This window comes from Pongo abelii, chromosome X (assembly GCF_028885655.2).
Source record: "Pongo abelii isolate AG06213 chromosome X, NHGRI_mPonAbe1-v2.0_pri, whole genome shotgun sequence".
NCBI lineage: Eukaryota > Metazoa > Chordata > Mammalia > Primates > Hominidae > Pongo > Pongo abelii.
Genome location: NC_072008.2, coordinates 49446368 through 49463893, shown reverse-complemented (window position 1 = coordinate 49463893; position 17526 = coordinate 49446368). Strand labels below are relative to the sequence as shown.

Sequence of the window (17526 nt, the reverse complement as noted above, 5' to 3'; positions counted from 1 at the left end):
GGAGGTCTCTGGCTGCAACGTTACTCTCTTTTCCCCACCCTCATCCAGCCTGTCTCCATTTACTGCTGACCAGCCCCTCAAACTGAGTGGAGCTGAAATACCTGCAGATATGTACATGGGTAGATATGTATGGGATTGTGGGTATAGATAAGTAGACAGACGGGAGGATGGATAAGTGGTTGGATGGACTGATGGATGAATAAGTGGACGGTTGCATGGACTGATGATGGATAGATTGGGAAATAAATGGATGGATGGATAGGTGGTTGGATGAATAAATGGGTAGATAGATTGGTAGGTGGATAGAGGATGGATAGTAGAGATGTAAATGGACAGATGGATAATAGGTCTATGGACAAATGGGTGGGTGGATGATTTAGGTAGATAGGTGGATGGATGGGTTTATGGACAGGTTAGGAGTAAATGGACCAATGGTTAGGGGAATGGATGGATGGGTAGATGAGCTAATGAATGGGAAGGGTAAAGAGTGGGAGAAGAAATGACGAGTGGAGCTATGTATGGACAGAGATGGGCAGAGGATGTCACCCTGCGTGTGTTCCGGGTAGGAAGAGATGGGCAGAGGATGGATACATACAGATAGATTGGCAAATAGCCAAATGGGGTGAACTTACAAATGGATGAATGAGTGGGTGGGTAGATTAACGACTAAGTGGACAGATGGGTGGGTGGAGGGATGGATAGAGGAATTGGTTGTGTGGGTGGGAGAATGGATGTAGAAATGGACAAATCAGGAGTGTGCCAAATGGGCAATTGGAAGATCACATGGGTGGGTAAATTGGGTGAAAGGCTAGGCCTGGCCCTGCATTACGGTGCCTCTGTCATCACACTCCTTTAATTAAGATTAAGCATCCCTGGTGTGTGCTGTGTCCAGTGCTATCACCTTTCATTCATGTAATGCTCCAAATGACGCTACCAAGTTGGGATAAGTCTCTCTATCTGACAACTGAGGAAACAATGCAAGTCACTTGCTCAAGGATGCAGCAAGTCAGTGGCAAAGCTGGGGTTTGAACCCACCCATGGCCAGCCAGAGGCATTCCATAATTAGTGCTCCTGCCATCCAGAAGCAGAGCCCTCTAGCGGAGGAGGTGATTTGAGGCCACTGGATATGGACAGATAAGAGAGACTACCCCCTCGGAGTGGGGCCTGCCTGAGATGGTAGGGGGGTGGGACCTGGATTGTCCCCCTCTACATTCCCTTTACCCTCATTTCATATATAAAAACAGGAAGTCCCGTGCTCCAGTCCCATAGCTGAAGACTTAGAGCTGGGGCTGTAACCCATGCTGCGCCCCTGAAGGGGGCGGCTTCGGAAGCTTGACCATCTAGAGAAACACTCCCCAGCAATTACCCCCGACTCCTGGCTCTCCTGCCTTTCCACAGTCTGGGGGGCAGGGAGGGGACAGCGCTGCATCATTCCCTGTGGCACTCTGCTCTGGGGCCATTAACAGACGCCTTCCCATCGATCGAATCTGCTAAGTGCTGCTGATTCAGGCGAGTGGGGGTGGGGGCCCCTGGGGGCAGAGCGGGTAGGAGCTGGGCAGGAAGAGAGGGGAGTCCAGGAAGGAGGTGGAGAGAATTGGCAAAGTTCCCTGCCACCCCCATTTTCCAGATGACGCGACTGAGGCCCAACCAGCTTTGTAGGAGGCGGAGTCTCCCCAGGGTCCCTCTCTGGCTGTCCTAGGGGAGGGGGCTCAGGGAGCCACGAGGCCCCTCCCTGCCTCTCTCTCCATCTCCCGGCAAGCTCGGAGGGGCGGGGAGAGAGAGCCAGAGGAGGAGGAGAACTCAGGCAGCTCTGCAGAGGGGGCCAGGAGCTCGGGTGTTTGGTACCCCCAGCCCCACCGCTGTTGCTGCTGCTGCAGCGGGGACACAGGTGAGGACGGCCCGAGAGAGAGGGGGAGGGGGACCACCACCAGCGCTGTCCTGATCCTTCCCTGGTCCAGCCCCCACGCCCCAGCCCATCCTGGGATAGTCCCCAGGGGTCCCACTGGACCTTGCCCTTCCCAGGCCTCCTTCCAGGGACCCCGCGCCCTCCCCCTGCCTATGCCACCTTCTCTCCTACGCCTGGCTGTGGTTGCTTCTCTTCCTCCTGCTGCCGCTGCCGCTACTGCCACTGCCCAGCACACACCGCCAGCCCCTCGGGGTGTGGTTTCCCCAGACCTGCCCCCAACGGTGGGACCCAGCCTTCTCCCAGCCTCTCCTGCCAGCTTCCTGCAAAGCCCAGGAGCCCCCCTCCCTGGAGACACACCCAACTCCCTTTCAACACCCCACCCCGCTCTTAATCCCATTTTGGGGGTAACCCCTTCCTCTTATTTAGTCTTCACAGATCCCCTGGGTGCTCTGGGACTGTGCCCAACTTCCTAACATTTGAGTCCCGGCCCCTTGGAATTCCCCAGGCCCCTTTTCCCTCCCTGTAGAACTCCTGAGAGTGTCGACCAGGCTTTCTTGGCCCCTCTAGATACCCACCTCCCCCAGATAACTCTCAGCCTCTCAAAAAATAACCCAGCCCCCTGTCTACCCCTTTAGATAACCCCTTCCCCTCTCCAGCTCTACTAGGAGGCCCTGGCCTCTCCTTTCTTCCCCAGAACTCCTGTAGAGTATAGACACCCCCCCCACCCCGGGCTATTCTTGGCTACTCTAGGCAGTCCCAAGACACCTTTCAGCCTCTTTACAACCTCCTGGATCCACAGCCACCCCTCGAGATGCACCAGCTCCCTTTCCAGATCCATGAGGGGGGTCTAACCCTCTCATGCTTCCCCTAGAAGTCTTGAGGGTGTGGACAACCCCCCTCACCTGTCTCGGCCTCTCTAGAACCCCCACTTCCAGGCACTCTCAGTCTCTTTCAAGCACCTCTGGTCCCATTTCTACCCCTCTGGATGCCCCAGTCTCCTCTCCACCCCCGCAAAGGAGTTCCAGGCTCTTCTGCCTTCCCTGAGACTCTTGAGAGTGTAGAGAACTCCCCACGTGTTTCTTGGCCCCTCTAGACACCCCCAGACACCTCTCAGGCACAGGCTGACTCCTTTAGAATCATCTCAGTCTCTCTAAATCCTCCCTCAGCTCTTTCTTGGCCCCATCCCCACACCCCTTTTCTGCTTTCTCCATGTCCCCAAGGCCCTTCTCAGTCCCTCAGAACATTGCCCAGGCCCCTCCTAGGCTCTGTAAATGTCCCCCAAACTCCTTCCCATCTCTTTAGTTCTTCCTCCTGGTTCCTCTTGGCCTCTCTAGACACCCCCAGTTTCCTTGTTCGGGTGGCTCAAGGTGTCTCCAAGCCCCCACCATCCTGGAGACAGCCACATTCTCCTAAACGCCACCCTCACTAAGTCTCCCTGGGCTTGGGGAGTGGCACGATGGCGGCAGGCCTGGCCACGTGGCTGCCTTTTGCCCGGGCGGCAGCGGTGGGCTGGCTGCCCCTGGCCCAGCAGCCCCTGCCCCCGGCACCGGGGGTGAAGGCATCTCGAGGAGATGAGGTTCTGGTGGTGAACGTGAGCGGACGGCGCTTTGAGACTTGGAAGAATACGCTGGACCGCTACCCAGATACCTTGCTGGGCAGCTCGGAGAAGGAATTCTTCTACGATGCTGACTCAGGCGAGTACTTCTTCGATCGCGACCCTGACATGTTCCGCCACGTGCTGAACTTCTACCGAACGGGGCGGCTGCACTGCCCACGGCAGGAGTGCATCCAGGCCTTTGACGAAGAGCTGGCTTTCTATGGCCTGGTTCCCGAGCTAGTCGGTGATTGCTGCCTTGAAGAGTATCGGGACCGAAAGAAGGAGAATGCCGAGCGCCTGGCAGAGGACGAGGAGGCCGAGCAGGCCGGGGACGGCCCAGCCCTGCCAGCAGGCAGCTCCCTGCGGCAGCGGCTCTGGCGGGCCTTCGAGAATCCACACACAAGCACCTCAGCCCTCGTTTTCTACTATGTGACCGGCTTCTTCATCGCCGTGTCAGTCATCGCCAATGTGGTGGAGACCATCCCATGCCGCGGCTCTGCACGCAGGTCCTCAAGGGAGCAGCCCTGTGGCGAACGCTTCCCACAGGCCTTTTTCTGCATGGACACAGCCTGTGTACTCATATTCACAGGTGAATACCTCCTGCGGCTGTTTGCCGCCCCCAGCCGTTGCCGCTTCCTGCGGAGTGTCATGAGCCTCATCGACGTGGTGGCCATCCTGCCCTACTACATTGGGCTTTTGGTGCCCAAGAACGACGATGTCTCAGGCGCCTTTGTCACCCTGCGTGTGTTCCGGGTGTTTCGCATCTTCAAGTTCTCCAGGCACTCACAGGGCTTGAGGATTCTGGGCTACACACTCAAGAGCTGTGCCTCTGAGCTGGGCTTTCTCCTCTTTTCCCTAACCATGGCCATCATCATCTTTGCCACTGTCATGTTTTATGCCGAGAAAGGCACAAACAAGACCAACTTTACAAGCATCCCTGCGGCCTTCTGGTATACCATTGTCACCATGACCACGCTTGGGTGAGTGCAGACTCTGCGTTGGGGGCTGCCCGATTACACTCACCGTTTCTGTAAAATTAGGAAGTTTAAAGGAATGATCTCTTTCTTTCTTTCTTTCTTTCTTTTTTTTTAAACGGAGTCTTACTCTGTCGCCCAGGCTGGAGTGCAGTGGCAAGATCTCAGCTCACTGCAACCTCTGCTTCCTGGGTTCAAGTGATTCTCCCGCCTCAGACTCCCAAGTAGCTGGGATTACAGGTACATGCCACCATGCCCAGCTAATTTTTGTATTTTTAGTAGAGACGGGGTTTCACCGTGTTGGCCAGGCTGGTCTCAAACTCCTGACCTCAGGTGATCCGCCTGCCTTGGCCTCCCAAAGTGCTGGGATTACAGGCGTGAGCCACCGCGCCCGGCCTCTTTCTCTTTTTGAGCTTCAGTTTGCTCATCTGTACAAACTGAGGGAGCTGGACTTAATTCTTCAGATCCCTCCAAGCTCTGACAATGCCTTGATTTTCTAGGTCAGGAGACTTGGGTTCAAGGATTGTCTTAGCTGCTCTCTTTCTGTTGATGTCGTTTTCTCATGGCCTCAGTTTTCCCCTCTGTAAAGTGGGAAATGCTGATCCCTTCACCATCTAGAGAGGATTCAATGACATCATAGTTGTGAAAGTTCTCTGAATGTTTCTGGTGCAGGATACATAGGTGTTGGCTTTCTAGCACCTTTTTCTGTTTTGGGGACCCATGTCTCCCAACCTTCTAGAATTGTCTGCTGTGTAGGGCACTACTTCTGTGCCTTTGTGATTCCTTGATGTTTCCCAGAACAAGATGTTTTCAGCATCTTTTTTTTTTTTTGTCGATCCCTGCAGAAGAAACAGAGTTGGGATAAAAGTATCAAATGGAATCATTGAACTCATGAGCTTTCTAAAGATACTGTCTAGGGCAGATGCTGTGATCCTTCTCTAAGTTTCCATCACTGGGATTGGGTATACAGTTGGTGCTCAGTATCTGTTGAAGGAATGACTGAATGAATTGGGTTTGCTCAGTTTCTTCATAGAGGTACAAAAAAAAAGTTGATTTGGGGTTTCTAAAGCGTAGAAACCCCAATTCTGGTTGGAGGTCCAGGATCAGACTGGCAAACAAATACTGAGCGCTGACAGTGGGCTGGAACTGAGTATTTTGATGGCTTTTACTCTATTCAAGTCCTCACAACAACTCTGTGAGGGTGGATGGCTGCCCATGTCTCACAGTTGAGGACACGGTCTGAGATGACACATCACAGAGCCAGCAATGGCCAAGTTGGAAAGACTTTTGAGCAGAGTCCTGAATGCTTAAAATGAGTGAAAATACAGAAATAAGGAACAGCCATCCTAGGGCACAGCCTGAGAAAAGGCTTAGAGGCTGAAGACTGCAGAGGCTGTGTTTCTGTGGAGGAGTTCTGATTGGTTCTGCGATCAGAACAAAAGTATGCAGTGGAATCTTGGGCGAGTCAGTTACAGAATCTCCCTGATCTTCAGGGGAGCTCTCTGTGAACAAGTTAGTAAGGTTGGCTCTGCTCTATCTCTGTGGGAGGTGGGTGGCATGGAGAAAGGCAGGGGGGTTTCAAGGCTCCTCCCTGTTTTGTCATATGTGGACAGTTTTCAAGGATTCCCCTATAGGGGAATGAAAAGGGGTCCTACCTAGAGCAGGTAAGACAGAGGCAGCCAAAACCAACAAAACACTCCTCCCGGGACTTGAAGCCCTTCGGCTGGCCTGTGGTGCTGGGACTCTCTCCCCAGGAAGCTGTGTTCACTGCCTGTGACTTCCTCATGCTCCCCTCTGCTTGGTTTTCATAGATTTCTAGCTGACTCAGGTGGTTAGTATGTAGCTTGGACAGGGGCTGCAGATGGTAGGGGTTGAGGGCCAGGCCCATTTCTCACTTGACCCCCCAACATTTTACAGAGCAAGAAACTGAGGGACTCAGAAGGTTTGAGTGCCTGGCCAGGGTCACAGAGCTAGTCCGGGTTAGATGGGATGGAGTGGGGGACTGAAAGGTAGGTGGGCACTTTTCCTGACCTTGGCTTACCTCCCCTCGCTCCAGCTACGGAGACATGGTGCCCAGCACCATTGCTGGCAAGATTTTTGGGTCCATCTGCTCACTCAGTGGCGTCTTGGTCATTGCCCTGCCTGTGCCAGTCATTGTGTCCAACTTTAGCCGCATCTACCACCAGAACCAGCGTGCTGACAAGCGCCGAGCACAGCAGGTAACCGCACTTTCCATCCGAGCACCTCCTACTCCCCACACCCCAAGCCAGTCTACTTTGGGGCTTACCCACCTGACCTTTTATCTCCTCTCTCTGCAGAAGGTGCGCTTGGCAAGGATCCGATTGGCAAAGAGTGGCACCACCAATGCCTTCCTGCAGTACAAGCAGAATGGGGGCCTTGAGGTGGGTCAGGGCCTGGATAGGGTTGGGGTGAGCCATAACAGGGGGAGGAAGGTGCTACCCTTATCGCTCTGCTCCATCCACTCCAGGACAGCAGCAGTGGCGAGGAACAGGCTCTTTGTGTCAGAAACCGTTCTGCTTTTGAACAGCAACATCACCACTTGCTGCACTGTCTAGAGAAGACAACGGTGAGGCCTAATGTGAGGTGATATAGCAGAATAGAGGGGGTCCCTCTGTGGCCATGCCAGCTCTCTCCCTTGGATGGGAGGCTCACTACAAATTGTGGAAATCACACAGAGCTTCCTGGAAGAGGCTACAGGAGAGCCAAGCCTTGAAGAATGGGCAAGGGAAGGGAAGAGGGAGCAATTTCCAGAAAGGAGAAAACAGCCTGAGCAAAGGCTTGAGGGTGGGATCAGCAACCATGGGATGCCCCGTGACCCTGCCTCCCTTCTGCCCATAGTGCCATGAGTTCACAGACGAGCTCACCTTCAGCGAAGCCCTGGGAGCCGTCTCGCCAGGTGGCCGCACCAGCCGCAGCACCTCTGTGTCTTCCCAGCAAGTGGGACCCGGAAGCCTGCTGTCTTCTTGCTGCCCTCGCAGGGCCAAGCGCCGCGCCATCCGCCTTGCCAACTCCACTGCCTCAGTCAGCCGTGGCAGCATGCAGGAGCTGGACATGCTGGCAGGGCTGCGCAGGAGCCATGCCCCTCAGAGGTAAGCAGCCCTCCTACCTGCTAGCCACACCTGGGGAAGCTCAGAGCTTAGACCAGCAGCTCTGAGATTTCATAACTCCAGGCCTAGCAAGTCAAGCTCGAACCCAAACCCCTCCATGCTGGAAGCTTGGGCTTATCTTGTCTGGAACTCATTCTTCATCCATTCTTTTTTTTTTTTGAGACGGAGTCTCACTGTCACCCAGGCTAGAGTGCAATGGCGGGATCTCAGCTCGCTGCAGCCTCCACCTCCTGGGTTCAAGCGATTCTGCCTCAGCCTCACGAGTAGCTGGTATTACAGGCACACTCCACCACGCCCAGCTAATTGTTGTATTTTTAGTAGAGATGAGGTTTTGCCATGTTACCCAGGCTAGTCTCGAACTCCTGACCTCAAGTGATCCACCTGCCTCAGCCTCCCAGAGTGCTGGGATTACAGACATGAGCCACCTCGCCTGGCCTCTTCATCCATTCTTTCACCAAATATTTATTGAGCACCTACTGTGTGGCAGGCACAGTTGTTGGCAACTTGGATGTGGCAGTGAATGAACAGACAGAAGCCCCTGTATCCCAGTCCTCTGGAACTTCTATTCTAGTGGGATAAGACAATTAATAAACAAATACACAGATTATATAGCGTATCAAACAGCTGTAAACACCAAGGAGAAAAGTCAGTCAGGGATGGGGGCTAGAAAGCATAGAGCAGGCCAGGCGCAGTGGCTCATGCCTATTATCCCACCACTTTGGGAGGCCGAAGTGAGCGGATAACAGGTCAGGAGTTTGAGACCAGTGTGGCTAACGTGGTGAAACCCTGTTTCTATTAAAAATACAAAAAACTAGCTGGGTGTGGTGGCGCACACCTGTAATCCCAGCTACTTGGGAGACTGAGGCAGGAGAATCGCCTAAACCTGGGAGGTGGAGGTTCCAGTGAACTGAGATCACATCATTGCACTCTAGCTTGGGCAACAAGAGCGAAACCCTGTCTTAAAAAAAAAAAAGCATACAGCAGGGTGGTGATGCAGTTTGTTTTTTTTTAGACAGAGTCTTGTTGCTAGGCTGCAGTGCAGTGGCGCGATCTTGGCCCACTGCAACCTCCGCCTCCCGAGTTCAAGCGATTCTCCTGCCTCAGCCTCCCAAGTAGCTGGGACTACAGGCACGTGCCACCATACCCGGCTAATTTTTGTATTTTTAGTAGAGACGGGGTTTCACCATGTTGGCCAGGATGGTATCGATCTCCTGACCTCATGATCCACCTGCCTCAGCCTCCCAAAGTGCTGGGATTACAGGCATGAGCCACCGCACCCGGCTGCATTTTTTTTTTTTTTTTGAGACGAAGTTTTGCTCTTGTTGCCCAGGCTAGAGTGCAGTGGTGCGATCTCGGCTCACTGCAACCTCTGCCTCCCTGGTTCAGATGATTCTCCTGCCTCAGTCTCCTGAGTGGCTGGGATTACAGGTGCCCGCCACCATACCCAACTAGTTTTTTATATTTTTATTTTTTTATGTTTATTTTTATTTATTTATTTATTTATTTATTTATTTATTTTTGAGACAGTCCTGCTCTGTCGCCCAGACTGGAGTGCGGTGGTGCGATCTTGGCTCACTGCAACCTCCGCCTCCTGGGTTCAAGCAATTCTCTGCCTTAGCCTCCCAAGTATCTGGGACTACAGGTGCACGCCACCACGCCCAGCTAATTTTTGTATTTTTAGTAGAGACGGGGTTTCGCCATGTTGGCCAGGATGGTCTCAATCTCTTGACCTTGTGATCTGCCCACTTTGACCTCCCAAAGTGCTGGGATTACAGGCATGAGCCACCGCACCTGGCCAATTTTTTTTTATTTTTAATAGAGATGGGGTTTTACCATGTTGGCCAGGCTGGCCTCAAACTCCTGACCTTCAGGTGGTCCACCTGCCTCAGCCTCCCAGAGTGCTGGGATTACAGGCATGAGCCACCACTCTTGGCTGGTGATGCAGTTTTAATAGTGTGGTCAGAGAAGGCTTTACTGAGGTGACAACTGAGCCAAGACCTGAAGGAGGCAAAGGAGTGGGCCATGCAGATAACTAGAGGAAGAGCTTTCTAAGTAGAGTGAACAGCCTGTGCAAAGGCCTTGAGGCAGATGTGGGTCCACATTAGAGACATAGCAAGGAAGTTATCATGGGTGGAGGAGAGTGAGCTGGGGGAGAATGGTAAGAGGCAAACTCAGAAAGGAGTGAGGGTCCCACCTTAGATCCTACTATGGACAGTTTGTAAGGACTTGGACACTGTTAGGAGTAACCATGAGCGATAACATTTTCATATGTATGCTCATTGTGTCCCAGACACTGCTCTGAGCACTTCGTATCATTTTTAATCTCATTTAATCTCCACAGCAACCCTAGGAGGTGGGAGATAGTGTTCGTCCCATGCTACAGATGAGAGAAGAGAGAGGTTTGGAGTGGTTAAAGTAGGACCAGGATTTGAACCCAGGACTATCTGACTCCAGAGTCCTCACTCTTTACCACCATAATTGGGGATGCAGGAGAAGAACTTAAGTACTTAGCACAGTGCCAGGGACCCAGTAGGTGCTCAATAAATACCATGATTGCTATGGCAAGTATTAATTTTTTTTTTTTTTTTTTGAGACGGAGTCTCACTCTATCGCCCAGAGTGGAGTGCAGTGGCGCAATCTCAGCTCACTGCAAGCTCCGCCTCCTGGGTTCATGCCATTCTCCTGCCTCAGCCTCCCGAGTAGCTGGAACTACAGGTGCCCGCCACCACGCCTGGCTAATTTTTTGTATTTTTAGTAGAGATGGGGTTTCACCGTGTTAGCCGGGATGGTCTCAATCTCCTGATCTCGTGATCCACCTGCCTCGGCCTCCCAAAGTGCTGGGATTACAGGCATGAGCCACGGCACCCGTCTGATAACTTTTGTTGTTGTTGTTGTTGAGACAGAGTCTCATTCCGTCACCCAGGCTGGAGTGCAGTGGTGCAATCTCAGCTCACTGCAACCTCTGCCTCCCGGGTTCAAGCAATTCTCCCGCCTCAGCTTCCTGAGTAGCTGGGATTACAGGCATGTGCCACCATGCCCAGCTAATTTTTTGTATTTAGTAGAGATGGGGTTTCATCATGTTGGACAGGCTGGTCTTGAACTCTTGACCTCAGATGATCCACTCACCTCAGCCTCCCAAAGTGCTGGGATTACAGGCATGAGCCACCGCATCCGGCCTAAGATAACTTTTTAAGAGCCTTCCATCTTCACCCTTGTCCACAGCCGCTCCAGCCTCAATGCCAAGCCCCATGACAGCCTTGACCTGAACTGCGACAGCCGGGACTTCGTTGCTGCCATTATCAGTATCCCTACCCCTCCTGCCAACACCCCAGATGAGAGCCAACCTTCCTCCCCTGGCGGCGGCGGCAGGGCTGGCAGCACCCTCAGGAACTCCAGCCTGGGTACCCCTTGCCTCTTCCCCGAGACTGTCAAGATCTCGTCCCTGTGACGGGTAGGCCTGCCGATTCAGAGGGTCCTCTTCATTTTTGGGAACTCCTTTCCAAAGCCATATTTTTGGGAGGCAGAGAGGGGCAGGCTTGGGCACCCCTTCTGCCCCCGCCACTGAGAACTATGCAATGGAGTTTCATGAAATGGTCCACATAGTGGGGAAGTAGCCAGGAAATGGGAAACTTCCTCCCACCCCAGACATTTTTCCTGGTGGGAGCTGAAGCACTGGGCTTCCACAGGCCACTGGCCTCCTTGCCCCAGCACACTGAGACTGGCCCCACTCTCCCAGCTGGACTCCTGCATGCTCCTCCCCTTGGGCTCTCAGATGAAGGTAAAGCTTTGATCCAACATCTGAGCTCTAGCCTAAGAAGGAGAGTTGAGATTTCCTCCTCCCTCTGGCTGGGATATGGAGCTTTGGAGGTTCAGAGAAGAGAACCCTCACCTCTGATCTGGCCTCTACGTGAGGTCCTCACCTCCATCTGGCCCAACAATTCCCAGATTCTGAAGCTTGGAATGCAAACACAGGCTTCATGGGCTGTGGCCTCTGCAGCGACCTGCCATCCCCAGGCCTTGCCTAAGAGGTCAGGCTGCCTCTCCCAACACACACTCAGATAGCACAAATTCTACCATCCCTTTCCCTGGCTGCTGGAAATGGACCCCGCAACCCTGTCCTCTGCTGGGCCCCCAGCAAACTCTAGCAATAGCAGCTGCTGCCGTGTCATTATGCAAAGCCTCTGACCAGTTTGCTGCAGCATTTACATCTGCCCTAATCAGAGGGGCCACCTCTAACTACTCTTCCTCCTCTCTTCTCCTCTGGTTTGCCTCCTTCCTGGGTTGGGCTGGAGTCTGGACTGGCTGAGATAAGAGCCTGGCAACCAGCAAGAGCTGGGCTGTATTTGGAGATCATGGGCTGATTCCATGTTCTTGGGCAAGAGTCCAGAAGCATCAGGGGCTCCGGCCTGGGATGTTTCTGAACTTTGGGAGTTATAGGGGACAGGAGGAACTTCTCCTCCTCCACTTCCCCTACAATTCCTTTTCACATATTCCTTTCTTCCCCCTCTTGGGTCACCTTCCAGAACTCTGCTCTCAGGCTGAAATCTGGCATCATCTCAGGTTCCCTGTCCCCAGCACTGTCCCCATGGAGCTGGCAGCTGACAAAGATGTAGTTTCCATCAGTCAATAAAACCTGAGAGGAGAGATGAGGACTGAGAGTATCTCCTGGCTCTGTGGGTTTGGGGGCTAGGTTGGGCTTGGGGGTTGAAAACACTCTGATTTCAATCCCTTTTGGCTAGGAGAAGGGCTGGTATGGGTCAAGGTATGGGAGATGGATGGTTGGTGATGTATTCTGGAAGATAGGGATCCAGGAGAAATGAAAGAGTGTGGTTTGAGGAGTTCATCTACAGCCACTGAGACAGGCCAGGGGGTCCTGAGACATTCCTCCTTGGATATCATCTGCGCCAGCTTCCTGATTCACAGATCAGGAAACTGAGACCCAGAGAAACACATAGTTAGTTAGAGGAGGCTTAAACCCAGGCTTCCTGACAGCAAACAACCCTGAATTTAACCCTAATAAGAGCATCACTTGGTTTGGTGAATTTCCCTTCCTTGTGGACGCCCCCTACATTCTCTCTTCTGGGCTACTGGCTACACTAGGCTAGTGTGTGGCTGAGTTCTATAGAGCACTGAGCAGACAGACCATGGATTCAGGTTGATCTGGGTTCCAATCCCTGGATGAGAGAATCATTTACCTTCTCTTGCCTCAGGTTGCTAGTCTGTGAAATAGGGATAATTCACTTAGTCACCAAATATTTATTAACTTCCATCATGTGCCAGCTGTAGGGATACAAAGGTGGGCAAAGTAGACATTGTCTCTGATGTATAGTTGAGCATGGAAGGCAGACAAGTAATTACAACATGGTGTGGCAGAATTAAGATCCATGGGTTATAGAAGCATGCCGATGGCAGGAGAACTTAACCTGGCCAACACACAGGGAATGAGTTGGAGTTAGCCAGGCAGCAAATGAAAGGATGCAATGTTCTGGGCAGAGGGAACAGCATGTGCAATGACCTGGAGGTTAGAGAGTGAACTCAGGCCTTTGGGGAACTGAAAGTAGTTCAGTCCAGCTGGGGAGGAGAGTGTGAGGCTGTGAGGAGAGGAAGGATGGAGAGGTAGGCTAGACAACAAAACGCTTGGAAGCTGTGATGCGAATTTTGAACTTCATCCTAAAGATAGTGGGGACCTCTAAAGACTTTTAAACAGAAAAGTCATGATGAAGTTTGTGTTTCAGAATGATCATTCTGGCTGTGGAGAGTGGATGTAGAGAAACAGTACTGGAAGGAAGAAAAGTAGGGAGGAGGCTTTTATAATAGTCCAGGTGGTAGGGGACAGTGGCTTGGACCAGAGTAGTGGCAGTAGAATTGGAGAGTCTAGAAATTTGGGAGGCAGAATTGGCAGGACTTGGGATTGACAGGCATGTGGGAGTTGAGGAAGAGGGAGCAGTCAAGGTTGGACTCCCAGTTTCTGGCTTGGACAACGGCTGGATGGGAGTGCTATTCCCTGGTAAAGGGAACATCAAAGCTGTTAGCACTCAGTGCTAGGTACATAGTAAGTACTTGGTGAAGGGTAGCCATCATTGCTATCGTGAGTTCAGTTTTAGATGTGTAGTGAGTGAAATATATGGGGCTGGAGTGAGATGATCATGAGAAGATTCAATGTGATAATGTGTATAGGCATTTGGCACAGAGCCCTGAACACAACAGGCCCGGTAAATGTGAAAGTCCCCTCCCATTAAGTCTCATAAGCAGAAAACACTACTTAGAGCCCATTTATTACTTACACCTTTCAGGGAAGAATTTCAACTAGGGTTAGTATCTGAAGGGAGGCAAGGCTATACTCAAAACAGCTTTCCCATGGTCTCTTTCAGTCAACCTGTTGTATGGTTTGTCTCCTAAGACTGGAAGTGAACTCCAAATACCTTCTTGGTTCATCAGCTCATCTGAACCTCATAACCATTCCCTGAGGTAGTCTGGGCAGGCATTATCATTCCTGTTTTACACATGGGTAATCTCAAAAGCGACACAATGACTTGCTCAAGGTCATACAGTTGGTAATGGTCCATCTGTGCCTGGAACTGAGGTCTTTCTGGCTCCAAAGCCTGGGATCCTTCCACTGCACCACCATGCAGACTACTTTATTGAACACTTCCTATGTGCTGGGCACAGCACCAGGCCCTTCACAAGCATTAATCTCTGATCCTCAGATTGGAATTATCATTGCCAATTTATAGAATAGAAATTGAGGATGGGTGCTCACTTCGCACCACATTTACTAAAATTAGAACGATACAGAGAAGATTAGCATGGCACTATGCAAAAGGATGACACGCAAATACGTGAAGCGTTCTATAAAAAAGTAAACAACAACAAAAATTGAGGACGGGGTGGGTTTTAAATGACTGACAAAGATCACTCAGACAGGAAGGGCAGAGCTAGGATTAGCGTGTACCTCTCCAGCTACTCAATAGCAGGGATTCTGCCAACCCCATTTCGAGACGCTGACTGGTGACAGAGCTTTCATAAACCTCGATCGACCCAAGCAAACTCAGTTTTAGAAAAAGGCTGGGCTTGGCCAGGCGCGGTGACTAACGCCTGTAATCCCAGCACTCTGGGAAGCCGAGGCGGGAGGATCGCTTGAGCCCAGGAGCTGGAGATCAGCCTGGGCAACATAGTGAGACTTCGTCCCTACAAAAAAGTGAAAAAAAAAATTAGCTGGTCATAGTGGTGCGCGTCTGTGGTCCCAGCTATTCGGGAGGCTGAGGCGGGAGGATCGCTTGAACCTGGGAGTTGGAGTTTGCAGTGAGCTATGATCGCGCCACTGCATTCCAACCTGGGCGACAGAGTGAGACCCCTGTCTCAATTGGGGTGGGGGGAAAGGCTGGGCCGCGCCTGCGCACTAGCCATAGGGGCCGGGAGGTCAACGCGAGGCCGAGAGTGCTGTGGTGCCAGAGAAGGCGTGTCTGTTTCCCAAACAACCACTGTCCCCACGGTGCCTGTCTGTCCCAACGTTGGTCGGTATGCCGCGAGTGACGGCGTGTCTTAACCAATCACAGCAGAACTCAGGCTGTTGCCGGGGCGAAGCGGTGTCCGCCTCCCCCGGAAGGGTATTTGCAGGTGGGTGGGACCGGAAGTGACGCTACAGGGGAATGCTATGCTCCGGGAGTGTTGATGTTTTCCAGTCATTCCGGCTGACAGCGTTTAAGTTGGAAGCCTGGAGGGGAGGTATTTTTCCTATCGTACGTGGGACAGGCCACGCTGTCCGTCCGCAGTACCGAGGCCTGCGAGTCAGAGCTTCGGGGAGAAAAGTGAAGAGCAAGACGGGACCGACGGGGAGAAAGGCTGGGAACCAGGGTGTCGACTTTGACTGAAATTTGAGACGGAGGGCACCGGAGGGCGATCACTCGCCTGTGATTGGCCCGTGGGCGTCGTCGAGGACCCACGCAGCTGCTCAATTGGTTGGTGTTTGCAATTGTTGTGGCGGCGGCGGCGATTTTGCCCACGTACTTCCGAGCAAGGGGCGGGGCTGTGCCCTGGCGCGCGTGCGCAGCGCTCCGGGGCCCCACCCGGTAGTGCAAGAACCTGCGAGGGGGCGGAGCGAAGAGGTGCTTGTTTTGGTTCTGTTTCCTTTGAAGCAGAAGGCCGGAACAAGCGTAGCAATAAACTTGCTGGACTTGGAGAGAAGGCTAAGACAAACTCGCCGCACTGCCTTCATCTTGGACTTTACATCCGGGTTCTCCTCCCGGCGTGACCCGCGCGCCGCCGCCGCCTCCGCCGCCGAGGGTTCTCGAACCGGTGCCGCGATCCCTTTATCCGGGTCTCGCCGTTCCCGTCGTGCCTCGCGCACTACACTAGCCCCCTCATCCGGGTTCTCTCCCGGCGTGCCCCGCGCCGGGTTTGTTGGGGGGTACTCGGCAGTGCAGCCATGACTATACTCCCCAAAAAGAAGCCGCCGCCTCCCGACGCCGACCCCGCCAACGAGCCGCCGCCGCCCGGGCCGCTGCCCCCGGCGCCGCGGCGCGGCGGGGGTGTGGGCGTGGGCGGCGGCGGCACGGGCGTGGGCGGCGGCGATCGCGACCGTGACTCCGGCGTCGTGGGGGCCCGTCCGCGAGCTTCGCCACCGCCTCAAGGCCCGCTACCAGGACCGCCGGGCGCTCTTCATCGCTGGGCGCTGGCCGTGCCGCCTGGTGCAGTGGCGGGTCCCCGGCCCCAACAGGCTTCTCCACCTCCTTGCGGGGGCCCAGGTGGTCCCGGCGGCGGTCCCGGCGACGCGCTGGGCGCAGCGGCGGCGGGTGTGGGTGCCGCGGGCGTGGTGGTGGGTGTGGGTGGTGCCGTAGGCGTGGGCGGCTGCTGCTCCGGGCCTGGGCACAGCAAGCGGCGACGTCAAGCTCCTGGGGTTGGCGCGGTTGGCGGGGGCAGTCCCGAGCGTGAGGAGGTCGGCGCAGGCTACAACAGTGAGGACGAGTATGAGGCGGCTGCAGCACGCATCGAGGCTATGGACCCTGCCACTGTCGAGCAGGTAAGAGCTGTGGGGTGAGGGGTGAGCGGCCACGGCAGATGGGACCCCCAGACTGTGAAGGGACTCAAGGAAGGCTGTTTGAGATCGCCCCAAGGGATCTAGGCGTTTTCACTGGGCCTGACAGTCTTCTCTGGCGGTAGGGGTGTGAGACACCTTCTTTCCTCCTTTCCAGGGATTTGGGGCTAGAAGCATACGATAAGGTGGCAGACTTAAAGATCCGAGGCCTCTTTTAGGGTCTATAGTCGTCATTCCAGTCCCTGGGACCTCATCTTATAGGGCCAATAGGTGGGAATTCTCTAAGAGACACAGGATCGCGCCCCTCTTGAGCAGGAGTCTCAGGTCTCCCAAGAGACCTAGGTATGTGTTCAGTGGCTTAAGAGCTCTTTTCCTCTGGGATAGAAGTTTGAGATTCCCCTTCCAGGAAAGTCAAATAAGGTGGAGACCTCGGAGATCGGTGCTGAACATCCCCAAGGAGCCTAAGCCCTTTCAAGAGTCTGAGACACTCTGCATATAGGACAGTCCTCTCCCGCTTCGCTGGGTAACACTGCACAGGACCACTGAATAGCCAGACCTGAGACCTCAAGTGTCCTAAGTCTGTCTTCAGGGGCCTGAGAGTCCTGCTTCTAGAATCAAGGTCCTGACACACACACACACACGCCCCCTTTAAGGATAGGGATCTTCTAAGCTTTTTCCAGGGATGTAAGACTTTTCACAGGGAGATATGATTCCCTTGCCCTTGGGGACAGGGACCAAAACCAACACCCAATGACCAGCAGCTTTACTTGAGTACAAGAGACTCATCTCCTTTCTGAGTGACAAAGGTCTGCATTTCCTATCAGTGGCCTGAGACCTACCTCTTGGGAGACAAGGGCCTGAACCTCTTCAGGATCTTAAGCTTCTTG

General features: G+C 53.5%; 2 protein-coding genes and 1 non-coding gene across 11 annotated transcripts in view; all 3 read left to right on the top strand.

The window, feature by feature from the left end:
* The first annotated feature begins 12 nt into the window (after nucleotides 1-12).
* KCND1 (potassium voltage-gated channel subfamily D member 1) lies at nucleotides 13-13388 on the top strand. 2 transcript variants are annotated; one of them, XM_054544528.1, is made up of 7 exons: nucleotides 13-4483; nucleotides 6534-6696; nucleotides 6796-6879; nucleotides 6966-7064; nucleotides 7337-7587; nucleotides 10828-11056; nucleotides 12129-13388. In XM_054544528.1, the coding sequence occupies exons 1-6, from the start codon at nucleotides 3363-3365 to the stop codon at nucleotides 11051-11053; spliced, it is 1944 nt and encodes a 647-aa protein (XP_054400503.1). In that variant the 5' UTR covers nucleotides 13-3362; the 3' UTR covers nucleotides 11054-11056; nucleotides 12129-13388. The 2 variants fall into 2 exon arrangements, with proteins under 2 accessions (XP_054400503.1, XP_002831662.3); XM_002831616.4 differs by having other exon boundaries at nucleotides 10828-13388.
* A 969-nt stretch (nucleotides 13389-14357) lies between these two features.
* Nucleotides 14358-14464, top strand: LOC112131108 (U6 spliceosomal RNA). Its single transcript, XR_002913256.1, has one exon. It is a non-coding gene; the product is annotated as a U6 spliceosomal RNA (small nuclear RNA).
* Nucleotides 14465-15221: 757 nt separating this feature from the next.
* OTUD5 (OTU deubiquitinase 5) overlaps nucleotides 15222-17526 on the top strand; it is a 36199-nt gene continuing 33894 nt past the window's right edge. For 3 of the 8 annotated variants that reach the window (XM_024240757.3, XM_063721282.1, XM_063721281.1), the window contains exon 1: nucleotides 15223-16624. In XM_024240757.3, the coding sequence (XP_024096525.1) occupies nucleotides 16031-16624 (594 nt within the window). In that variant the 5' untranslated portion in view covers nucleotides 15223-16030. Of the gene's footprint in view, nucleotides 16625-17526 lie in introns of all 8 variants that reach the window. The other 5 variants (XM_009234831.4, XM_024240759.3, XM_024240758.3 and 2 more) reach the window with 2 other exon arrangements.